This window comes from Ricinus communis, chromosome 7 (assembly GCF_019578655.1).
Source record: "Ricinus communis isolate WT05 ecotype wild-type chromosome 7, ASM1957865v1, whole genome shotgun sequence".
In the NCBI taxonomy this organism is placed as follows: domain Eukaryota; kingdom Viridiplantae; phylum Streptophyta; class Magnoliopsida; order Malpighiales; family Euphorbiaceae; genus Ricinus; species Ricinus communis.
The window spans coordinates 4,650,240-4,675,901 of record NC_063262.1 but is presented as its reverse complement, the minus strand read 5'-3'; the positions used below and the strand labels follow the sequence as shown (position 1 = coordinate 4,675,901).

At 31.8% G+C, this 25,662-nt stretch overlaps 3 protein-coding genes across 4 annotated transcripts; 1 reads left to right on the top strand and 2 right to left on the bottom strand.

The window, feature by feature from the left end:
* The first annotated feature begins 6,861 nt into the window (after positions 1 to 6,861).
* LOC8267666 (pentatricopeptide repeat-containing protein At3g49710) lies at positions 6,862 to 10,152 on the top strand. The gene is made up of 2 exons (XM_015726247.3): positions 6,862 to 9,951; positions 10,073 to 10,152. The coding sequence occupies exon 1, from the start codon at positions 7,339 to 7,341 to the stop codon at positions 9,499 to 9,501; it is 2,163 nt and encodes a 720-aa protein (XP_015581733.2). The 5' UTR covers positions 6,862 to 7,338; the 3' UTR covers positions 9,502 to 9,951; positions 10,073 to 10,152.
* Positions 10,153 to 11,258: 1,106 nt separating this feature from the next.
* On the bottom strand, positions 11,259 to 14,720 carry LOC8267667 (probable pectin methylesterase CGR2). 2 transcript variants are annotated; one of them, XM_048376351.1, is made up of 7 exons: positions 14,560 to 14,720; positions 14,249 to 14,422; positions 14,108 to 14,147; positions 13,950 to 13,991; positions 12,806 to 13,180; positions 12,296 to 12,351; positions 11,259 to 11,588 (listed from the first exon to the last, which is right to left on the bottom strand). In XM_048376351.1, exons 2-7 carry the CDS (start codon positions 14,369 to 14,371, stop codon positions 11,436 to 11,438), a joined length of 789 nt encoding a protein of 262 aa, XP_048232308.1. In that variant the 5' UTR covers positions 14,372 to 14,422; positions 14,560 to 14,720; the 3' UTR covers positions 11,259 to 11,435. The 2 variants fall into 2 exon arrangements, with proteins under 2 accessions (XP_048232308.1, XP_048232309.1); XM_048376352.1 differs by having other exon boundaries at positions 14,249 to 14,411; positions 14,559 to 14,706.
* A 1,221-nt stretch (positions 14,721 to 15,941) lies between these two features.
* On the bottom strand, positions 15,942 to 22,441 carry LOC8267668 (GTP-binding protein At3g49725, chloroplastic). Its single transcript, XM_048376349.1, has 13 exons — positions 21,929 to 22,441; positions 21,772 to 21,836; positions 21,053 to 21,115; positions 20,860 to 20,949; positions 20,646 to 20,758; positions 19,759 to 19,827; positions 18,688 to 18,832; positions 18,537 to 18,592; positions 17,980 to 18,030; positions 17,795 to 17,849; positions 17,661 to 17,717; positions 17,327 to 17,446; positions 15,942 to 17,205 (listed from the first exon to the last, which is right to left on the bottom strand). Exons 1-13 carry the CDS (start codon positions 22,314 to 22,316, stop codon positions 16,684 to 16,686), a joined length of 1,794 nt encoding a protein of 597 aa, XP_048232306.1. The 5' UTR covers positions 22,317 to 22,441; the 3' UTR covers positions 15,942 to 16,683.
* Between the last annotated feature and the right edge of the window lie 3,221 nt (positions 22,442 to 25,662).

Genomic DNA, 25,662 nt, shown 5'->3' with positions numbered 1-25,662 from the left:
GACACAAGCACACTTATGGGACGACAACGTATAGACATGATGGGAAATCTTAAATTAATTTGCTAGGGTATATAAATAAATATACAAAACCCTAATTTGTATTTGTATAGACAATGAACCTACATAAACCACTGTTTTGTATTTTGGGTTGATCCAGAATATCAAGATTCAAGAACCTGTTTGTTAGGCAAGTAAATTATTGGTTTGTCTATATGATACCAATAACTAATGCAATAACCTTACAAATTCTTGGCCTTATTTTAAGACCCGGTCTTATTTTAAGATCCCTTACGAGGTTTGTTTTATACAAATGAAACAGCAACATCCTTGCTCCAAAACTGAAATGAGTTGCACCTTTTTCTTTAAGAGTTCAATTAGTAGTTTTAATCAAATTAGGGCTTAGCAAGAAAAAGAAATTTGTGAAAAATAATTGAACGGACCATGTGGTTTGTAGTAGAAGAAGGGCTATTAGGGCATGTGAAACCCTCGTTTAGTTGCCCCCACCACTTAAGAACACATACATATTTAGAGGGGTAGAAGGTGTAGGGCTGAAGGGACCATTTTAGAGACCCTTATTCGAGAGTTATTTTGGTGACAACTAACATGATAGCTCACGTTAGTCCATTCCTCAAACACTTCCTAGGAGACATTGTCATGGTCCATTAACATTTTGCTTCCTTTCTCTTCAATATCGTAGGCCCCTCTTCCCTTCCCTTAACTCCTCCATGAATGAATGCTTTCTTTGTCTCTCTTTCTCTCTAGTCTCTACCCTATCCATCTCTTTGTGAAAATTGATGCTTGACGTTTCTTTTCCGTTTCTCCCACTTTTAACTATTGGTCAACCAAACCTATATATGCTTGCTTAACTAATTTTGCACTCACAGTATTGTTGTTAGTCAATCAGGTCTAGTTCAATTGGTCTCTTTGTATTCCTTGAAAAGCAAGGAGATTTGAGTAATTATATGTCGAATTATTCTTATTTATTAATATTGGCATAGTTAAATCCATTATAGAATATAATCGACTAAAATTGTTATTGTATACGTTTGGCCTCCTAATGAAAGAAATGTACAATCATTCCTCTCTAAAATCAATGATCTGGTTGTGTAATTTATTATGGTTCATCTCTTGTAGAGCAGTTCTTAATGTTCTCTGGTTCACTGATAGCAAGGACTTTGTCTTTCTTGGTTTCATGTGTAAGATTTTGCCCTTTCCTCTTCTAACAGATTAGTGGACTATATATAAGATGAGCAGATTAAGTTGGGTGTACAGGGTTTCAGTTTGGATATAACATCTAATTTTACTGGTTGTTTTCGCCTTGTCCTTATTGACAAAGTAAGTTCACGTGAAAACAAAGCTTAGTGCACAACTAAGTCTTAGAAGAACAATAAACAAGTTTTAGACACGGAGACTCCAAACTTAAGTTGAAAAAGGTTTGTAGTATTTGATAGATAAAATGATAATAATGAACAAAATATCTTCAAGTGATCTTCCGCTATGTCATTAATAATAGTAATAATAATAAAAGAAGAATTATACATAATACTATTGAGTTTTAGATAGGTGTATTAAGAATGTCTTATCGAGTTTGAGCCCTAGTAGAGTTTAATTTATAATAAAATTATTTAAAAGAGAAAAAAGAAGAAGCATCGTTCACTAATATAAATCGTGATGGAACTTGTAATGTTTGATTTATTTATGCATGTGTTGTATACATATATAGACGTCCAAGAATTAGGAATTTCTCTAATTTATATATGTTGTTATTAAATGAAGCAAACGGTTTTAGATTTGGAATTAATTTTGGCACCCAAGTTGAAAATTACTTAGGTAATGTAGAACCGCCCTTCCATAACTAGTTATCTATTTATCTCTAATTTCTGCATACAATTTTTCTTTTTAAAAAAAAGGGGGAAAAGAGGCTAATATTTAGATATTGGATATACCCAACTTCATTTTCTTTTAATGGTTCAATGGCCGAGTAGTCGTTTTCCAAAATAGGTCTTGTAAGAAGGAGAAGAAGAAGATACACACCATTATGAAAAATAATAATAATAATAATAATAATAATAACAATAACAGTAGGATGTGAACTCGCAATATTATAATAAAGAAAAACATTGAAAGAGATGTTGGAAGCATAATTTTAATCCAATCTCAGTTTCTTAAAAAATCTTTTCACATATCCTTGTAGAAGACCTAAGATATATTAGTCCCCATTCCGACCAAATATACCTATTTTCTGAATTCATAGAGCATGTCAATGCATGAATAATATTATAGCCATGCATGCCCTTTTGTGTTGTTTTTTCCTTTTCTTTTTTCTTAAGAAAAAAAAGAAGAAGAAGAAGAAGAAGAAGAGATTTTGTGTAGTATTTTGTTACCCTTTTTCTTTCCAAAATTAATTATCTGATGCAATATCATTTTATTAGTAATAATTACTATTTGTTCGTGAATTTCCTAGGTATGGTAATTTAAACACAGGTGTAATATGAGGTACTATCGTGTAGAATTTGTTCTTCTAAACATAATTTTAAAAATGGGAATTTGACATACGGCTAAGCTAATCTTTGGGTCAAAAAGGCTGAAGCAGATGATCATCTTTTCCTTCTTCTTTTTTCTTTTTCAATATATGGGATTAAAATTTCTATATATATAGATTGGCAAGTGCAATATGTAAGAGGCAACAAATTTACACAGCTCCAAGGTTTATGCTTGAGTGATCAACGTCAGTATATTATGGGGAAAAAAAGAAAGAAAAAAAAAATAGAAAGCAACGTGCTAAAGATTGTGAGAATTGGAACATTAATTAACGAAGTAATTATGGAAGAAAATGCATCGATCTAGCTAGTTGCTCAAAGTCACACTACAAATTAATTGATGAAGTTGAGTTTCCACTTAAGATTGAAGGACAGTCTTAGTCTTTGCAAGTTCCTTTCGAGCTAGGTACAATTTGTCTTATTCTATTATCCAAGTGGTCAATTTGAGATAACATTCAAGCATGGAGTGTAGTCTCACACACACATCAATCTATCTCTTAGATTAAAAAGAAAAATGAACGAGATTTTTATTTTTATTTTTTCTGATCAGATATACCAAAACAGAGAATATATAAGAACTAAATTAATTGGCCCGAAGTGATTAATATTTTATTATAATAGATGGTAGAAATATAAGAGTCTCTAGTTATTCTTTGTACTTCTACTATTAAGAGATTAACACGTCGTCGTGAAAAAAAAAATAATTAGAAAAAAAATTATAACGAGGTGACAAAATTTAAACCTAATTAAAGTTTAATAATTGATATAAATTGAAATTGAAACTAAATATAAAATTTAGTTATTAAAGTAGTTAAGTTATAAAGAGAATTACAGGGATCTGAGATTTGTTTAATCTCTTGCTTGCTATGTTGTATTAGTTTTGAATGAGATTTTTTTCATAACTTAAAATTTATTATACTTTGGTGGTTTTTTCCCCCAATTATCTTAATAAAATAAGTTTGATTATCAAAAAAATGTTATAAAGAGAATTATTATTAGGAAAATGCAACTTCTATAATGAAAACTCTTATTAGATAAATGTCATTTCTTGTTATGCAGCTAGCCATAAGACAAAATAATATGTTTAATTAATATGTCAATTGCTAAATTTCTTTCCCAAATATATGGACCAATGCTTTCCCTAATAGAACAGTCCAACCAAGCCATGCAGCTTGCCATATTACATGGCTGACTTTGTCCAGCCTAGATTGAAAGTGATTGCTAGCTATTCAAAGTGGCCTACAATTCAGTAGTAATTGCTTAAGCATACATGAGGGTTGCCTTTCAAAATTCTTGAGGAGCTCATTTCCATTTGTTAATTAGTACATATTCTCCCAGAAATAACTCCACCAAATCGACTCTTTTCTATAAACATCAAGACTATCACATATAGAACTGTCTACTTAATATGAACTTTTATTCATCAATTATTTCATAAATATTTGTGATACCACCCTTTATTGGATCAATTTTTATATGTGGTATATAATATTTTTATAAAATTATTTGATAAATAAAAAAATAACTTCAAAATATTAAAGTTAAATTATATACCATATTCAGAAAGACAATAATTGAAATAAATTACATAACATTAATCGTATAATTTTAGGTATCATAATGTCAGATTTAACTAAATTTAATCCATCAATATTTCAACTTGAACTCTCCTCCCAACTAAAAACTACTAATTGCATGGTCAATGCAGCTATATATTGACATGTGAAACAATCATTAAATGGAAATTGAAATCCTCATTAATGTTCATCAAGACATTGGACAGTAGACAAATACTGTATCCAGTGTGGTGGGGTTAAGGTTGTGTATCAAGACCCAACACCTTCAAGTGGGTGTGCGAACGTCCATTGGCCTATTTACTGGACATGTACACTGAGTAGGGATGGCCGATTCTATCCTATCCGTTCCGACCCTAATTCTACAACGTAGATAACCCAATTCGAACTTAATTTAAATATACATATTATATATATTTGCATATAGTGCAAAATTAATTTTTAAGTAAAATCATTATTAATCTATACTTTTTTTAATTTATAAATGTACACATTTATTTAAAATACATATGATGTTTATTCAAAGAGATCTGAATTTGAATCAAATTGATCCCTACCTAAGGCTAGATGGAATGAATATAGATATATCAAACTCCGACCCTATTTGAATCGTTGCCATCTTAAAACTTATACTGATCATGACTTGACAGCTAGTTTGAGCCTATTAAAATTTAAGACTGATCTGCAGACTCTCTGTAAAATTGAGCAATTGTCGAAGACACTAAAAATGTAAAATGGGCCAGACATGCCCTATGGATTATGGATATTTTCCTTATGACCCAATTAAGAACTTGGACCCATTGCATGTGTTTGCCCAACAAGCTGACACCTTTAACATTTGTTCTCTTGTAATGCCACAGTTGGCATGTTTCTTCACTGTTGCAGTTTCAGCTCTCTGTCATTTCATTTGATCCGCTCCCTGGTTACAAATTTTGTGGTAGCCTTACTTGAAAATTAATGTTTTGTTTCCTCTCATAAACTCCAATGTACTAAATAAATATCTTTGTCTCTTGTGTTTTCTTGAGAAGCTCAATCTCGTTACCAACCCAGCATAGGTTTTGACGTGAAACCGTGAGATCTTTGCCTCCAGCAGTGAAAACGAGCCTTGTTGATCTCAACTCACCGTTGTTTTAGGCTCGCTGGATAAACTTCATATATATATTAATTTTTAAGATTTAAAACTTTTTTTATTTTGTATACTTAATTTTTGACGTATAAATTTTTATTTTGAAGTACAGTATTATTTTTGACATATAAAATTTAAGTTTATGTATAGTTTTATAAATTTTTATTAATTTATTGATTAATAAGTTATATTTGTAATTAAACACTCATTATAATTTTAAGAAATAACATATTACTAATACATTAGTTTTCTAATTAAATTAATATTTTAAAAAATAACATATTACTTATACTTTAATATTATATTAACTGACAATATTAATTATATTTTAATATTATATTAATTAACAAATTAGTTTTCTAATTAGATAATAATTTTAATTATAAAAAATAATATTTTTAAATGTTATATTTACTAATAAATTAATTTTTAATTATATAATAATTTTTTATTTTAAAAAATAGTAATATCAATTATATTGATAGTATTAATTTATATAATATTAGAGTTTTAATAAATGTATATCTTTAAAATAATTTATTGATAGTATTAATATAAATATAATATTAATAAATAAATATTCTATTAATGCAATAATATAAATAAAATTTTAAAAAAATTAAAAACATTTAAAAATAGTTAGTTTGCTATTTTTTTTAAAATTATTATAAATAAGTATTAAATATTAAACAATTGATTAAATTGTATCTAATAATTTGATTTTATAATCAAAATAATAATAACGGTCATGCAACTCACAGGTAGGCGACTAGTTATATTAGTTATGGATATAATTTAAAATATTTTGAACGGTTTCGAACTAATTGAAAAATAGCTGAATTTGAATTAAGTTTAAACTGTTTAGAATATAATATATTTTAATATTTTAATTTTTATTATATAAATGAAAAAAAAATATATATATATATATATATATATTTATATATATATTAATTTTTGAGATGTAAATAATATTAAATTAGTTAATAAATAATTTTATATTATTGTACTAATAAAAATTTAAAATCTAGAAAATAAAAAAAAACACTTAAATATACAGTTAGTTTGCTATTATTTTTAAAATATTATAGATTAATATTAAATATTAAAAATTATTAAATTTTATTTATCTACTTAGTTTTATAAACTCATGAATACACGGCTAGTTTTATTAATCATGAAATAATAAAAAAATAATAAAGTAAACTTAAAATAATAAAAAATTTCCTTTAAAAAACTAAATAAGAGTAGTTTACTCGTTTCGTTTTACACCCCAATTTGCCTCCTCGTTTCTTTCTTCTCACTACAGGCCGAAGCCATCGGCCATGACAGGGCATTGCCAATAATATGACTAATCACAACTGAAGATTATCCTCTTACCCAAAAAGTTCTTTCTTAGTTGGGCCTCAATTCACTTGGATATCCTAATCAATCAAAAGATTTCATGACTTCCAGGTGTTGAACTTTACAGGATGAGTCCTTCGGCCCAAGTTATCGAGAAAAAAGAAAAAAGAATGCATCCCTTAGATGGTTGAGGTCCAAATGATTTGTTGGGTAAGCTAAGCTCACACCTCTTTTTAAGATGACTTGCAAAAGGATATATCACAAATCACCACAATCAATTCTGCTGCATTATTTCTGTTTCCTTCATTGCACAAGAAAAAATCATTTTCTTCAAAGAAGAAGATATCATTGTTCTATTGATTTGAAAATTGGTAGAGAGCACTCTTGGATTGCACTACAATCACGAAATGATTAAACTGTTCTTTGTTACTACTCGAGTGTGTGTATATAGAACCCATTCAGAGCCAGCTCATTTCTAATCTGAAAAGGGACCGAACCAAACTATTCAGACTGATCCTTGTTCTGTCTCCCTTTGACGGTTCCAACTATTAATCTTGGCGTGGATAACCCTTGAGGGGCTCTTAGCTTTCTCGATTTTTCTAACCAGAGAAAGATAAACCTCGTACTAGTCTCCAAAACTAAATCATCATCCCCACGTAAACGCTAAAATATGCACAAATTCTGTGTATGACACTGGAATTTATCAAGCTGCATGTGTAGGATTAACACATGCACTTAGCTTTTGATGACATAAATGCACCAAATCTCATGGACGCTTCAAACTTTTCGGCACCTTTTAAAGGAGTGCATAGCCAACAAAGACCTCCTAATAGGCAAATCGCTCTACACACTTTACCTCAAATCACTACTCCCTCCTTCAACTTACCTCTCCAATCATTTCATCATCCTTTACTCCAAGTGCAACCGCCTCACTCTTGCTCATCATGCCTTTAACCAAAACCATGAACCAAATGTCTTCTCTTTCAATGTTCTTCTCGATGCTTATGCTAAAAAATCTCTCACTCACATTGCACGTGGTTTGTTTGATCAAATTCCTCAACCGGATGCTATCTCCTATAACACCCTCATTACTGCTTATGCAGATTGTGGGGATAGTTTAAATGCTCTATACTTGTTTAGGGAAATGAGGGAGACGGGTATTGACATGGATGGGTATACTCTCTCGGGAGTGATTACTGCTTGTTGTAATGATGTGAATTTGATTAGGCAGTTACATTGTTTAGCTGTTAATTACGGGCTTGATTCTTATGTTTCTGTGAAGAATTCTTTTGTTACTTATTATGGTAAAAATGGGTTCTTGGAGGAGGCTGAAAGAGTGTTTTATGGGATAGAAATTGAGAATAGAGATCAAGTTTCTTGGAACACTATGATTGTGGCATATGGGCGGCAGAGAGAAGGTTTTAAAGCACTGAAATTGTTTCAAGAAATGACTCACAGAGGCATTGACGTTGACATGTATACTCTAGCAAGTGTTTTGACTGCATTTACATGCTTGGAGGATTTGTTTGGGGGGCTTCAGTTCCATGCTAATTTGATTAAAACTGGTTTTTACCGGAATTGTCATGTAGGTAGTGGTTTGGTTGATTTGTATGCAAAGTGTGGGGGTGGTATGTTAGACTGTAGGAAAATATTTGTAGAGATCCGTGAACCAGATTTGGTTCTCTGGAACACTATGATTTCTGCGTATTCTCTAGATGAGGAACTGTCTGAAGAGACTCTTGATTGTTTCAGACGGATGCAGCGTGCTGGTTTTCGGCCTGATGATTGTAGCTTTGTGTGTGTTATTAGGGCATGCTCTAATTTGTCATCTCCATCGCAGGGAAAACAGATTCATGCGATGACAGTGAAATCTGAGATCCCTTCAAATCAAATATCCGTAAATAATGCACTTGTTGCTATGTATTCAAAGTGTGGAAATCTTCAAGATGCTAGACGTTTATTTGATAGAATGCCGGAACATAATACGGTGTCATTCAATTCGATCATTGCAGGCTATGCACAACATGGAATTAAAACAGAATCACTTTGCCTTTTTGAACAAATGCTTGAGATTGGTATTGCCCCAACAAGAATAACCTTTATTTCTGTCCTTTCTGCTTGTGCGCACACTGGAAAGGTTGAGGAAGGAAGGAGGTATTTTGATATGATGAAAGAAAAGTTTGGTATTGAACCAGAATCAGAACACTATTCATGTATGATTGATGTTCTAGGTCGAGCTGGCAAGCTGCAGGAAGCTGAGGAGCTAATAGAGATGATGCCATTTAGCCCAGATTCTGTTGGTTGGGCTGCATTACTTGGTGCCTGCAGGACACATGGAAACATGGAGCTAGCAGAGAAGGCAGCAAATCAGTTTTTGCAGCTGGAACCTACAAACGCCACACCTTATATCATGCTTGCAAATATGTATTCCAGTGCCGGAAAATGGGAAGAGGTAACTAGAGTGAGAAAGCTTATGCGAGCTAGGGGTGTGAAAAAGAAACCAGGATGTAGTTGGATTGAGTTAAACAAGAGGATACATGTGTTTGTGGCTGAAGATAGATATCATCCAATGATAAAAGAAATAAATGGGTACTTGGAGGAGATGTCAATGAAGATGAAGCAAGCTGGCTACGTGCCTAATTTGAGATGGGCTTTGGTTAAGGATGATGAAATAAGGGAAGGAGAGAAAGAGTTCAAGATAAGCCATCACAGCGAGAAACTAGCCGTGGCATTTGGACTGCTTTCAACAAAAGATGGGGAGCCAATACTCGTGATGAAAAACCTCAGAATTTGCGGGGATTGCCATAATGCAATCAAATTTATCTCTGCTATTGCCCGTAGAATCATTACTATCAGGGATACTCATAGATTTCATTGCTTCAAGGAAGGGCAATGCTCTTGTGGCGATTATTGGTGATAATAGCTAACAGTTGGTAGTAATGCTAAGCATGATAGAAGTAACCGGCTGACTCACAACTATGACTTATTCAGAAGCCCATAATTATACATAATTTATCAAAGTGAAGGCAAAATCATAACCTTTTTGATAGTCTGTTGTCTCAAAGTTCTTGCAAATCAAACGTTCATTATGTGAAGGTGAAGGTGAAGGTGAAGGTGAAGCTGAGGCCAATATAAATATTGGGCATGAATTGCTTGTTATGAAGTCCAGCAAAGACACCAAGTTAGCACATGTGCAAAACATTCTGAAAGTAATGGAGGCATTGATGTCGAGCATTCAGGAAATGGAGTCAAGAGTGTGTTCACAGACTAGCGTAAAAGTTTCCCTCAAATTGTTTCCCTCTTCAACAATCTATCAGACAATTTTGCGTCACAATTTTGTCCAAGATGGTGTGAAAGTATAACACTGGTATACTCCAATCAAATACATTTCCCTCAAATTTTCACGTAATTTCTCTCTATCAATCAAAAGATATTTGATGACTTCTGTGCAGTAACAACCTGTAAATATATTCTTGTTTTGTGTTCAGGGACTCTACAAGTAATGGATTCGGCGGGAGTACCATATGTCACCTTATTATAGATAATTATTTAATACTATTTTAATTAATTTATTAGCTTTATAGGTTATTCTATCAATTTAAATTGTCGGTAAATGTATATATAATTTTAAATTATTTATAAAAATTAAAATTTTTTTATAGTTGTCAAATGTCACGAATTAAATTTTAGAAGTAGATAGAAATTTTTAATAAATAAAAATAATACATTTAATTGATCAATAATTAAATACTATGTATTATTAGTAAATTTAGTATTTAATTATATTAGAAAAATATTAAAAACTAAAATAATATCAGTTTTTATGGGTTTGTACAACATCATACATCCATTGTACATTAGTACTCACAAATAACAAATTGCTCCAAATTTATGTAGAAGAATAAACTATTATTTTTATAAAATAATTAAAGATATCTATTTTTTTTTTGGAAAATAAAAAAATATGAGAATTTAAAATAATTATAAAACTAAAATTTTATTTTTTAAAATAAAAGATATGTGCGGGGTATGTGTCCTTTGTCCCAGTCTTCATATTCCCTCGGCTGTATATTCACTTTGCTAGAGCTGATTTAACATCAGGTATGATCCTCCATTTTCTTTGAACTGGTAAAGCAATTAACAATCTGATTTTGTCCAGTGTGGCAACTGAAGAAAAATAATTAGCATATCCACATTGCCATTAGTGCTGCTAAATTTATAAAATATCAGATTTTAGCTTCTCCTGCTAACACTTTTTTAATATTAGATATAAATAAAATAAATAAAGAAAGAAAGAAAATCAATGGTATGGCAACTCGATCAATCATTCGTCAGCGGGCAGCCATTCATTGCCAGTAGGCTTTATCCGCGGCAAGCATATAAAGTACCGAACAGCCCGAGGAGTAGGCTTCCCGACGCTGAACTCTATTCCTTAGGTTTGGAGGTTCATAGGTCAATGCAGGGCCCAGTCATACTCAAAAGAAGAGTTTGATCCTGGTTCAGTAGGAAGATATCAGACTTTAGCCACTCGTTTGATCTGATCAGAGTCCTAGACATCCTCAGTCTAAATCGGCAGGCACACGCGCGCAAAGAGCCCGCGAGACCCACCTGTGATGTAGATTTGCTGGCTAACTAATATATGACGGAAATGAAGTTGCAGTTCGAGACATGAAAGAACCAAACCGTTTTAAGGTTTCCATCAATTAAATTATAATGAATGGCCCGTGTATTCTAAGGACACCAAAAAAAATATGCCAATATGACAGCTACAACAATATATATGTTGGCTTAATTGCATAACAAACAAAAACTATAAATATCTTCATCTCATAAATATTCTCGCACTAATGGCTAATGGTATGGCTTCAAGTGGAACACTTGGCAGGTTGGCTTGTATGACTTCTTGGATATAGCCTGCTCAAACTTCTTCATAGCAGTTTCATTTTCTTCTATGCTTGTCTGGACAAAAAACCGAACCCACCAGGACGAGCTCCTCATTTTGGCCTGTGCATCAATATCAAAGTCATTGTTGAGATTCAGATACCATGGTCAAGTAAACCTAGTACAATGTATCAACCATGAAAATGGACTTTCAATCTCAGTGACAATAATAAGTCAACAATTAGTCCACACCCAAAACCTATTAAAGTCGAATTTAAGCTGCTAGGTACTTCAGCCAATATTCCTAATTATCTATCTGTTCTTTTGGATTACAGTATTTACTTAATCTTTGATGCTTGATCCTTCTGTTTAGTTAACAAATCATTTCAGCTTTCTTATTTTCATCAGTGGCACTGGATGTATAAAATTAATTATGCAGCTCAAGCCCAACAGAGCAACCACACTAGTCAGATTTATTATTTACTGCACCTATGTCCCACTCGAATATTTCAGTTGCAGTATTCTGATGAGTTCATTAACATTGGGGTTTTGGTGTCGAGGATTTGAGAAGACCGACTCAAGAATCGAAGGCTAATTAATTTCAAATTTCGATTACAGATAATTACATTAACATTAAAACTACATTCTAGTATACTAATAATATTCCTGTAAGAAAAAGATAGCATAAATCTTTAAAAAGAAAAATTCACTCAAACAGAATTAGAAGACTTCTTAGACCAATTTAAAATCTGGATCAGAAGTTATCTAAGTAAAACTCAACCAAACTAACAGCAACAGATGAAATTACAGAAGCAGTAATAGTTACTCACCGGTCGTCCAAATTTAGACAATTCTGCAACTTTAGCTCTCTGTTGTCCAGGGTAACCTAAATATGAAACAGTAGTGAAAAATTTACAGGTAAGTAATAACGAATTGCTAATAACATTAAATCATGTCATCACATGAATAAGGTCATTGAAATATTTGGATAGAAGTAAATGATTTATTTTGCTCGACTAAGCAAACCATGGAAGATATTAGCATATCACTGTGAACGTTCAGGATTCCTACATAACACATGGTACAATATCTGCCTAAGGGTGGTCAAGATCACTATTCTTATATTATGAAGAACGATCACAAACATAAACTTCAAACCCTTGCTTATTCCCCCGGCCAACTTTTACCACTGGGAGGATGGTGATTGTTGCAAACATGCATTTGAACTTGAAAGCCCGCTTTGTTGGTGAATTGACAGATATAATACATAGTTTATGTGTTTTTGCTTCATTAAAATTTCATACAATTTACCAGACAGTTCAGAGGTGTTGAGGAATTACCTGCATAAATAACAAGACCATCAGCAGCCACCCTTGCCAACTCTGGAAGTGTCCTGTTCAGGTATTTTGGGGATAGGTAATCAAGTGCATCTGACACAATAACAAGAGAGAATGACTTCGTCCTGTAAGGCAGAGGGAACTTAATATCAGCGACACGAACAATGCCTTTACGGATAGAATTCTTGCAGTTTGCATCTGCATCCTCTGTATCATATGGTTCAACACCCCATGCTTCAGTTTCTTCTTCTTTCAACAATTGAGAGACGACTGAACAAGTATCAGGGCCCACATGCAAAACCTTGCGCATACTGTCACCATATGCTTTCTTTAAAAGGGGAATGGTTCTCTGGACTTCTAGGGTACATGAAAAGTCACCTAAAACAAAATGAAATCCAATAATTATCAATGCCAAGGTTGATAAAAAGGCATAAAGCAATATGCTCTTTTTATATGTAGCTATTTAAACCCCAGTAGTGGCCACAAATTTAGCTATGATTAGCAAATGAAAGCAGGAGATTTTGAATAAAAAACTTTAAACTGATCAAAATCTCTAAAGCAGTTTCACTGACAGACCTCTAATTTTCTATCTTGAATTTTATATATGCTAAGTTTATGGCTAATAACAGCAATGAAAACAGTTGGTCTACAAGATTGCAAGTACCCACTACTGATCACCAGTTTTTTTCTTCAAACCAGAACCAGTTGTAATGGGTATGGTATGTTGGTGAAAATGAAAATAGGCTTTAATCAGTCTAATTCCAAGAATTCCTAACATGTGATGATATATTATATATGAACTGCTAATGGCAGCCAAAACACACATATCAAGTAAACAAAAATACAATTTCGGTAATTTTTGACGATTGAAGATGTCATTACAATACGATAGTTTGACAAAGATCCTCTTTCACCATCGTCAAATTCTTATATACATGTTCAGTAGTTCACTGAAATTTTCTTTCATCATCTTTAGTAAGTCGGTGGATTTACTGATGTTATTTAGATATGTTATAGATAGTAATACAAAGTCAGAATTAGGCAATACATGTTAAGTGAATTCAATTCTATATATATATATATATATATATATATATATATATATATATAGAGAGAGAGAGAGAGAGAGAGAGATAAAGAATTTTACCTTCAATTTTACTGATAGCTTCTTTATTGCTAGCAAAAATACCTATATTTAAGAGATTAACACAGATTTAGTGAAAACATATCATACACAAATTTAATCAATAAACAAACATTTGCAAGTGGGCAAATCAGTAGGAAATAGAAAGTAAAATAACGAACCATGACCACCATAAGCATAGGCGATAAGAAGGATTGCTCCCTGCAAAACTCATACCAAGAAGAAGCCATTGAGTAACCATAATTCAACAAACCAGCAAAAACAGAAAGAGAAAAAGGAAAGTAAAGAATAAAAAGGATTACCAGAAGGATAAGGGCAACAGATAAGAAAGGAGAAGAACGAGATTTAGCTTGAAGTGCTCCTGAAAAAGGAAAATTTCCTGTGTCCACAAATCTACGAGTGGAGCTAACTTGCCTCCTTGACATTATCAATCAACTATTAAACTTCTAATACTTATAAATTACTGTGTTAACCACCTGCAATTACATATATGTGGTGTAAATTCAATCGAGCTCACAATATGGAAAGAGAGTATCGGAAAATTTGAGTTAAAAAAACAAATTAAAAATAAAAATTGAAACAGACAACAGATAAATCAGGAAATGCAGGTTACCTTAGGTGGAGAAATGAATGAGGAGAGGAGGATGATTTTAACTTGTAGCTAGATCTTAGATCTGTGTTAATGAGCAAGGGGGGGCCTCTACTATTAGTAATACCAGCGGATAAATAAAGCAATTTTTCTTTCTACTGCTGCTACTAGCTTATACTTGCTGTCCCACATTCCCATTATAAATCATTATAAAAATAAGGCGCGTTACAACACGATGATAGCTATGTTTTTGGTCGTCGGTGGATTCCCTACACGATGTCGTTTAGTTCTTCGGCTTTTCTATTGTTATTATTATTAAAACAAGCCGTTTAGTTAGGGTTCATCATAATCCATGTCATCATGACATAAGCATTCTGGCTTGCACATTTCTGGGGCTACATCCCGCATAAAGTGTCCTCCGACTGGATGCTTGAAAGGAGTGAATAGGGACCTTCTCCTAGGCCGTGATACTGGTTGTATCATTGATGCTTGGAAAATTGATGGTGCCGAGGAAGATTCCTCAGTTCTTGTAAAGATTGTCTTAACAGTCCCATTTAAATGGATTTTTAAGTTCTATATAATATATATGTGTGTGTGTGACAAATGTATTTATTTCTTATAAACATTTTAATTGTTGTTAATATTTGCATATTCTATTAGTTGACTTATGGTTTGACTAATTCTATATATGTTCTTAATTAAAATAATAAATTAAATTAGATTATAATAACTATTTATGTTATAAATTTTAAATAATAAATTTGATGGGCTAATATTGCTAAAATTTAAAGTATAAAGATCTAGTGTCAAAAAATTAAAAATCTAGAAGGTAAATATTTTAAAAAATAATTTAATACACAAAATTTAAAATTTATTTATATTATCGTAGTGCGTGTGATACACGCGTGATCTAATGTGAACGAAAATATAATAACGGTAATAACTCAATGTGGACTAAATCTGCATTTTTCCTTTTTTTTTTTTTTTTTTCTATTATCGCAATCTACTTTGTCCAGTATCTAATGCATGCAAAATATTCGTCCAACAAAAGTTAATGAAAATAAAAATTAAATGGAGCTTTAAAAGATATTTTATTATAAGAAATTATTTTTCCGAATTTTGTAAAACCCTTGAATTTTCTTTAAAGATAAATAAAAACTAACAAAATATTATCTCTGGCACCTTCCCCTGAACATAGAATAGTAATTAAAAGAAATTTTATAGCTTAATTGTATTTTATATAAAAAATATATATTATATATATAAGACGTCATATTTTAAATTTTTTTACATATTAAAAAAAGAAAAGAATATCTTTCAGATATATTAAGAGACAATTTTCTAACCAAACAATAAAGAATAAATGTTACTTGAGACTAGTCTTTTTCAGAGAATTTTACTCGAGATGACAAATAGCAACTTCAAATTTGAGTTTTTCCAGTAAAAACATAAAACTAATTTGTGCAGGTGAATGTATAAATTGATTGTATTATAAAACAACTTATTATAGGACAACAAACTTGGAGACGTGGGCATAGTAAAATCGACTTCTTACAGATTATTCCTCTTCCCTCCTTTTGCCCATGACATTTATTATCTTCGTAGACTATCATCTTAGTCTTCTGCGAACATATAACAACACGGTACATTCGTACAAAAGTTCTAAATTCAAAACCCTGCTTCCTCTCCAAGCTTACCTCTCCCCTAAGGCTTTACTCTTACAGAAACAAAATAAGAAGCACCCCAACCATCCATGTGATTATGTCAACTAGTTTAATACCTTCCGAAGAAGGCAAAAGAAGCACAAAATGTACCTCACTGTTTGTTGTTTTTGCATTCCATCGTGTTCAGATATTATTTTTCCTAGTGATACCAGTTGTTGCACCATAAACACCTGCTAAAGAAATTATTAAGTGCTCCTGTTGCTCATTCAGAGTAGTTGACTCTGATGATCATTTCCAGCGCGGCAAGCTGTGTCCTTGTTCCCATGTTTTTGACATCTTCATCTTCACCAATCCTAAGTCCCTACAAGGAGACAGAAAGCTCCACCTTTATGGGGATGTATATCTAAGCAGTGGAAGAAAATTCTAAAGTAGCCTAACACATTGACATCCATGGCCCGAGACCTTTCATCTAGCTTCCAATATATTATTGTCCAACTGCTGCTTCAGTATCATCAGCACGTGAAGGCCTCCATTTTCTATAAAACAAATCCCTCCCCACTACATTCTGAGCCTTTAACATCTCATCCTGGGTTTTTAGCCTTTCATCAACGAGCACCAGCAATTCTTGCAAGCCTACTCCAGTTATAGCAGATGTTTTTACATGGGGACCATGCTCAGCTTGAGATAGTATATCCTTTCCCACTCCTGGGTTATCTGAGGCCTTACACTGTTGGTCATCCAGAGTCTTCAACCAATTGTCACCGACCAACTCCTGTTCATCTCCTGACAATAGCCAGCCATCAGAGTATTCACCTTCCACACTATCTAAGGTCTCTTCAATATCCCCTTCACCATTCTGTGCTTCTAAACAATTATTGCCCTTGTTGTCTTCTATTCTTGAAGATATTTCAGATGCAATGTCGCCATCTTCATCACCAGACCAGCTGCTACCATCCACATCGTCTGCGGAATGATCAACATCCATTTCTTCCTCTTCATAATCAATCTGAATAAAATAAAATAAGAAAATATTGCACATTAAGTCCTTTAGATTTCTGTTTGGGTTTTCATGTTCCATTGAGTTAATTTTTGAGATGAGGAGAGGAGGGAAAGAGTCACTCTAGCACCTTATTCCAGACTTCAATCATACTCTGTAGCTTCTCCTTTGACACTCCTATTTGCTGCAGAACTTGCAACACTGTAGTATGATGTTCCTCGAGATTGGGGGCAGTGGAGTCTATGACATGCTGCAACCAACATCCGTGCTTCAAATAAGACTTAAAATAAAAGGAAAATAAAGCAATAAGTATCATCAATTTTAAGCCATTTGTTCAGGACAAATGCCTCTAATTATTGGATATTTATTATTTGATACCAACTTTCAGAAGAAAGGACTGACGAAAAGGGGCCTATGTAACAATGACATAAGATTGGGTACAAAAGAGCAGGGAGTCAACTTACCACAAGGAGGTCTGCTTCCACCACTTCTTCCAAGGTTGCGCGAAATGCTTCAACTAGCTACACAAGTAATAGATGGGTAAAGAAGCAATCAACATGATTAAAAAATTGAAGAAAGAACTGCATATGCTTGGTACCTGCACGGGCAAGTCTGATATAAATCCGACAGTATCACTAAAAAGCACTTTCCTCCTGAATATTATTGTTAAACAGATCAGCAGAGCAAGAGAGCTATTTCCAAATGATGTATGAATTGAGACTTCACTTCTTCAAGTCCCAGAACATGACAGAAAAAGTAAACAAATAATATTCATTATCTTACCCTGAAGGAAGAACAACACTTTTCAATCTTGGATCCAGTGTGGCGAATAATCTGCACAAAGCACAACAATAAGTGAGCACTTACCCCTAGTTTGGAAACAGAACAATATGAAAAGAAGACAAGGAGATAAAATTTGAAAATTTTTCTTCATTTATTTCTTCTTTTCTTGTTTGGATGAAAGAAAGACAAATTTTAGGAAGGTAATGTGTGTTACATCTATAATTTTACGAGTTTTTACAAGACAAATTTAAAACTAAAGATGTATGATGATACATAGTAATTTTATACTTTCCCTTCTATTCACTATCATTTCTCTCCATTTCGGAGATATTAGTAATAGAGGAAACAAGGGTTTATTTTCTCTCCTTCATCTTCCCAAACAGAGGAAAAGTTATTTTGAATCCTTATTCTCCTCTATTATCTTCTTCCTCACTTATTTTCTCCTCTCCCTATTATAGTGTTAGGGAAAGAAGATGTACTTAAGGTTTACTAACATCAAAGCCTGCTCTTAATGGAAAGTCCAAATCTAAATCAGTTGCTTAAGATAAAAGAAGTACCGGGAATCACTATAAAGATCACTATTTGAGAGCGTGCTGACCATTGTAGACTTTCCCTGCAAATTAAAATAATTAGAAAATTGTGGCTAAGAATGCATTATTGATTTCTGTATAGCATTTGAGTCATTTTGATAAGATTCTGATCACCTACAGCGTTTGTGTATCCAACAACTGCAACAGTAGCTAAACCTTTATTATGTAATCCATCATCTCTCTTGCGAGCAGCACGTTGCACAGCTCGGGTACGACGAACCTCTCTGATTTGGGATAACAAATAGTTGCGCCTTTCTAATATTCTGAAATGAGAGTCTCAATTGCTATTATAAATGCACAAGAAAAAACTAAATTGTATAATATAGAGACATCATCATAAAGAGTATCTAGTCTACAACCTATCATGAAGGCACACTTGAGAGGCGATCTTTCAAATTATGAAATCCAAAAATCAAGCAAATGAGTCTAGCCTATGGCATTGCAAGCAAGCAAGCAGCACGCACGGAATTCAATGGGATCGAAAATCTGGAGTTTAAAGGTCCTGGATGAAGGAGCATCATACCATGCATCGAAGGACACAGGACAGAGAAATGTTGAACAAGCTGTTTTCTAAATAATGCTTAGAATCAAGGAGTTTAAAGCCTTTTAATTCATTGCATGAGCAATACAGCTATAGCAGATAACTAATGGACTGGAAAGGTCAGGTTTCAATCTACTAAGCAGACAAAAGAGCGAGAGTAAAGAGACCTATCCAAGATGTTACAGCCTATAAGCATTGGAAGTTTATCAGATTTATACGTATTTCAAACGAGCGACTATAAAAAGATGCATAGAACATATTCTTGTGGGAAAAATATTAATCATAATGTAGAACTCAAGAGTTATATTTCACTACAGCTTTCTTTTTATTTTTGGTGCCAGAAGTTTTTCCGATGAAAATTTTTGTTCCCAACAGACGCCCTTGTGTAGCTTAGTTCACACAAAGGCACAGGCATCAGTATTCAATATGCTTTAGTATATTTGATACTGGAAGAGTCAAGCTGATATAATCTGGATTTTGAAATTTTCTCTATTCGTTCACTTTAGTAGATCAACACTTCGTTTAACATAAGTCTTAAACTCCTAAGCTTAACCAACATCAACAAGACCATACTGATCAATTGCATAACAATGAGATATTAGTCAATAGTCCACTAAATCAATTGGAAATATAGATCAAGGAGCAAACCTTCGCCGTTGCAGTTGGAGTTCAGTTTCTCCAGCACCACTAATAAATCCACGTCCTCCACTTCCCCTCCTGCAAGCATTTTGCATTCACAAATAAAAGAAGCTGTAACAATAGATGACTGATCAATACAAACAAACATGTCTAAGCACATGCAACCAAATTGTACAAAGAGATAATTGATGTTCTCTTAGACTATACCTGTGGGATTTGATGAAATCATACAGCATCTAGATATGCTAAACTAAGCATCACAATAAAGAAAAGCTGTCTTAAAAGAACAGCCAAGTGAATCTCTTAAAATCATCAGGATCCCAATGTCAAGAGGCAAAGCAACAGATGTATGAAGCTATCATCAGCGATCTCAAAAACTTTTAAACCAGTATAAATAGAAGGGCAAAAAGTAATATCTCTGACAAAATGTAATGCTAGATAATTTATGTCTCTCAAATGTTTAGTACAAATGCAACATAGGCTAGAGTGGCACATAACTGATTTAGGTCAGGTAAGTCCATTAAGATCAAATATCCTATCAAATAGCAGTTTCCATGGTTGGCAAATAAGTTAAATGGGAAAGCAAAAAAGAAAACAAAAATATAGCAAGATGGTGCAAAGCAACCACTGCACGAAACAGAATTTAAACAGTGTTTAAAAGCTCAAGTATTGTATGAGAGGTTGCTGAATGATAGTATGCCTTCTCAGATGTAAATAACCATATCTCAATTTTGAGCCTAAGGAACTGTAACAAAATTACCAAAAGGTCACTTATCAAACCTGAATAATTAAACTAATGATACACTTGCAAAATACTCATAAGCTCAAATCAGAAGTGTCCATTTGAAGTTTCTTCTTAGTCATTATTTGACAAGAAAATAGTGTAGCATACTCACCCTCGAGCACTAACAACTTCAGCTTCTCCAGCTGTTCCAAAAGTATATCGCCCATCAAGACCACGAGCACGAACAAGCCTACTCTTCTTATACATAAGAGCAGCCAATTCAGACTGCAAAACATAAATTGAAGCATAAATAAAGACAAAACAAAATTCCGCCAAAAGGATCCATTGGTACAATCCCATAACAAAACTAAGCTAAACACAGATACCTGTAACTTTGCCTCCTTTGTATGGGCATGTGCATTAAAAATTTCTATTATAAGGCCAACACGGTCCAAAACAGGTCTGCCCCATGCACGCTGCAACAATAAAGTAAAAGCGTATGAAAAAAATTACTGCATGTTGTATAATAATATACTTTTGGTATTCAAAACAGAATAAAGTGGGAATTCAAAAACATGCCTCCAAATTTCGTTGTTGAACTCCAGTCAAAACAGAATTCACAAACACAGCATCCACTTCACCCTATTAGATATAAACATAGTAAATGGTTAAAACTAGACATGCATATCCTACAAAAAGCTGCAAATTAAAATATTATTAGTATACTCCTGATGTTTGGGCAATGTTGAGGGATTTCACAGACCATGTATCTTATAAAATCCAGCATCCATTCAATATCCTCCAAATAAAGGATTATAAAAACTCAGAAAGAGGTGGATTTTTGTGAAATCCTCAATTTAATGAATGAGTTAATCGTTCCAACTTTTTTTTATTCCATAATTACTGTTAAAATCCATTAAATTGACATGCATGATAAACAAGAGTGGATGAACAAATTCATAGAGTTAAAAACATATAGCAATCTAGGTTTTCATAATCTATTGATTTTAATAAAATTAATGGTTTCTAAAGAATTCATATCCAAAGAGACTTTAGGTCCTAATACACTCCGAGTCCCTACTATTTCACAAATAGCAGTTAGAGTCCCTGAGGTTTGTTTTTCTTCATAAGAATTTAAAATTTAAAAATTTTAACAATTCGATTATACTACTGCTTTAATTCCTGAATTTAAACAGTTTTGCTTATAAGTCTACATAATAAAACACCTTACATTTTATAAGGGCTAGAATTTGCTGATTTTGAAAGATTAGGGACTCGAGTGTTAAGTTGTTTCTTGCCTTGGACTCAGAAGCATTTAGATGACACTTAATTGTATTCACAGTTCCAGGCCCAAAAAATGTATCTGAAAAAATAGTTAAAAAGAAAAGGGTAATTAGCAAAATGAAGGAGATGTTGAGTTAAAGAAAGAAAAACTAAAAAGTAAAAGGAATTAACCTGCGCGAGCTCTAGATGATCGTAGAATTGGATTTTGAACGATAACATGAGGAGGCAAAGCTTTATCGAAGAAATCAGTATCAAAATAGCCATCGCGCTGTTCTTCGAGGGAATTAGCGAGGCAGAGAGCTTCGTTGAGTTTGGCTTGAAGAAAAGAATCGGGTCGGAGCCGGGGTTGGACCACGAAGAGGCGAGGTGGACTGGTTGGGTCTCTATTGATGATGGAAACGACGCCGTGGGTGTCGATTTCATTGGAGTTTTGTTGGTGCTGCTTTGAAGAAAACTGGGAATGGGTAATGCTTTGGTGTGGGTATATGATTGTTAGGGTTTGAGATAGGGCTAGGGAGTTTGAGCTTAGGCGAGATCGAAGTGATGAAAGAGCTAACATTTTTTAAACTTTTATGTCTGAGTAAATTTTGAGTTTGTGTTTTTAGTTTTGAAATGGATCCAGTTCGTACGCTTATTAGGGTGACAGAAGGAGAGATTACACTTACACCAATTGTTATAACTTATAACATAGGGTAGACTTTGCAAAACACACATTTTTCTTAAAGGTAAAGAAAAATATTGGCCATGTGAGATAGAAATCTCATATTTTCAGTGAAGAAATATACCCTTTTTAAAATTTTTAAACTATAATAAAATAAATTTCTATTAAAAATTATATATTTAAAATAAATTTTTATATATCTATAAAAATTAGTTATATATATATATATATAGGACTGTCATAATTACTAAACTGTCATTATTTTAAAGATTTTTTTATATATATATTTATTTTTAATACATAATAATTTTTATCTTTTTAAAATTGTAATAAAATAAGTTTAAAAATAAAATTTTGAATATATATTTTTTATATATTTGTAAAAGCTACTCGTTTAACCGTCATTATACGACCATCATAATTATTTTAATTATAAATAATAATATAAATTAAATTTATATATATAATTAAATAGATTTTTAATATTTTATAATTAATTAAAATATTTAAAATAATAATAAATTAAATATTTTTAATGTATTTATTAGTTTCTTTATAATTTAAGATTTTATTAATAAAAATATAAAAATTATAAATAAATTAATAGAAAAATTATAAAATTATACATAAACTTAAATTCTACATGTCAATAATAATTATACGTGTTAAATTAAAAATCGTATGTATTAGAATATAGTAACATATGTCAAAAGTTTTTATTAGTCTAGATACATATTAATATTTTTTTATTCATTTACTTATACTAAAATATTCATTTTTTATATATATAATGTAGATTAGATGTATGTTCTATAATAATTAATTTTCTTTGTATTTAAATATTCATTATCTATAAACTTAATATTTATTATGGTTAATGTTCATGTTTATTTCATTTAATATATTATTTATCGGTGTTAATATTAATGTTTATTATCTAGTACTATAATATTCATTGTTTATATATATAATATTTATTAATATTTTTAAATAAAAATATTGATTATATATAAAAGTTTTTATTATTTTTGTGATACAAATATTATAATTGGTATAAACATTCATCATTTATAGGTATAATATTCATTAGTTTGTCAATGAATATTCGTCATTGATGAAAATTATACCCACTAATTCATTCAAATGTATATATATAATATAGACATAATATAAATCGTTCTTACATAGTTGGTAAACAAACAAAATATTAAGCTAAAGTTATATTATAAATATGTATATTGTGGTGCATTTTCTTTTTAAAATGTGTGGTGCATTTCTACTTTTAAAGTGTATAATGCAGGACTTTTTATTTCTATTTTTATTTATTTTTTAAATCTTAAATTATAATAAAATAAATTTATAAAAAAATAATATTATATTAATAATTATATACAAACTTGAATTCTACATGTCAATAATAAGTACACGTGTTAAAATTAAAATCATATATGTCAAAATATAGTAACACATGTCAAGATATTTTTATTAGACCATATACATATTAATATTTTTTGTGTATTTACATGTATTAAAATATTTATTTTCTATATATATATATATATAACGTCCATTAGATGTAATATTTTATAATAATTAATTTTTTTGTACTAAAATATTCATTATTTGCGAACTTAATATTCATTATGATTATTGTTCATGTTCATTTTCTTTGATGTATTATTCATTAATGTTGATATTAATATTTATTATCTGGTACTGCAATGTTCATTGTGTGTATATATAATGTTCATCAATATTCTCAAATAAAAATATTAATTGTTTATAAAAGCTTTTATTATTTTTGCGATGCATGTTGAAATTTTTTTATGATTGATATAAACATTCATCATTTATATGCATAATATTCATTAGTTTGTCAATAAATATTTATCATTAATGAAAATCATACTACTAATTCATTCAAATAAACATATATAATATAAACATAACATAAATTGTCCTTATATAGTTGATAAACAAAAAAGAATCAAGCTAAAATTAATACTATAAATATTTAGATTGTAACAACATACACATACCTTTTCAACAAAATTAAGTTAATAAATAATGAACTAAACAATAAAAATTCAACACATGTTTAATGAATATAAGTTAATGAATATTTAATATAAAATTAATTAACATAATTTTTTTTAAACGGCAACGAATGAATTAATGCACGGGTCAAACACTGATGTAAATTTTTGTTTCAATTAAACCGCAACGAATGGATCCCTAAGTCAATAAGCTATATGGACTTAGATCCATCTTATGATTTGTGCACTTACAAGTAGTAAGGATGGGAATGTGGCGGGCTAGGGCGGCTTTGCCTTCCCTATCCCTGCCCCGCAAAGGATAGGACAGGTATGGAATAGAAAATATTTTTTTAAAATGAGGTTAGATTGAGTTCGAATAATATTTATTACATTTATTTTATTTATATTGAAAATATATTTTTATTAATTTTAAATATATTTAATTAATATTTTGAAAACTATTAGGAGTATTATTTTCTTTAAAGACTGGAGGATGTGATACTTTCTTTTGTTGGGTTGTGGAGCCTTTTGGGTAGAGGTGTGAGAAAGTACCAAAGGATTGGTAAAGAGTTCCTTATTGTTCTGGCTGTGGGAGGAAAGGAAATGCAGAATAGTATGAGGGAGTAATTGCAGAAGATGTAGAGGCTGCTGACGTAAAGAAAGGGATTGTAGAAAACTGATCTTTTCTAAGGTCATGTTCAATTTGATCAATCTGCCTTTTGAGCCTTGTAATTTCTTTTTTCTTCTGGATGAAAACTGGTGTAATCAGTTGGGGAACTCGAAGCTCTCTATCCAAGACTTGATATTTGGCGGTTAGAGAGGAATATAGTTGGAGTACTTCTTGAGAGAAGGTATCCAACTTCTGATCCAACTTGTGAGCCAAATAGAAAGACTGGTCTAATTTTCCATTAATCTTCTTTAAATAAGAATTCTGAACTATGGAATTAGAAGTCTGCCAACTTAGTACTTCTTCTGGTGAGTGAGAGGCTTTATGGATCCTGATGGAGTAACCCTTGAGGGGAAGATCTTCGATCTTTTATTTTCTGACTTTCCTAGAGGAGGGAAATCTTCAGGCTGGAACATGAAACAACTTTGGATTGTCTGAGGTGGTTGGACTGCTGGCAAATCAGGGTAAATCTCCTGTCTGCAAGTAGTAGAAGGCTTCTGCCCAAAAACAATTCCCTTTTAAGCCAAAAGTACCTTAATCT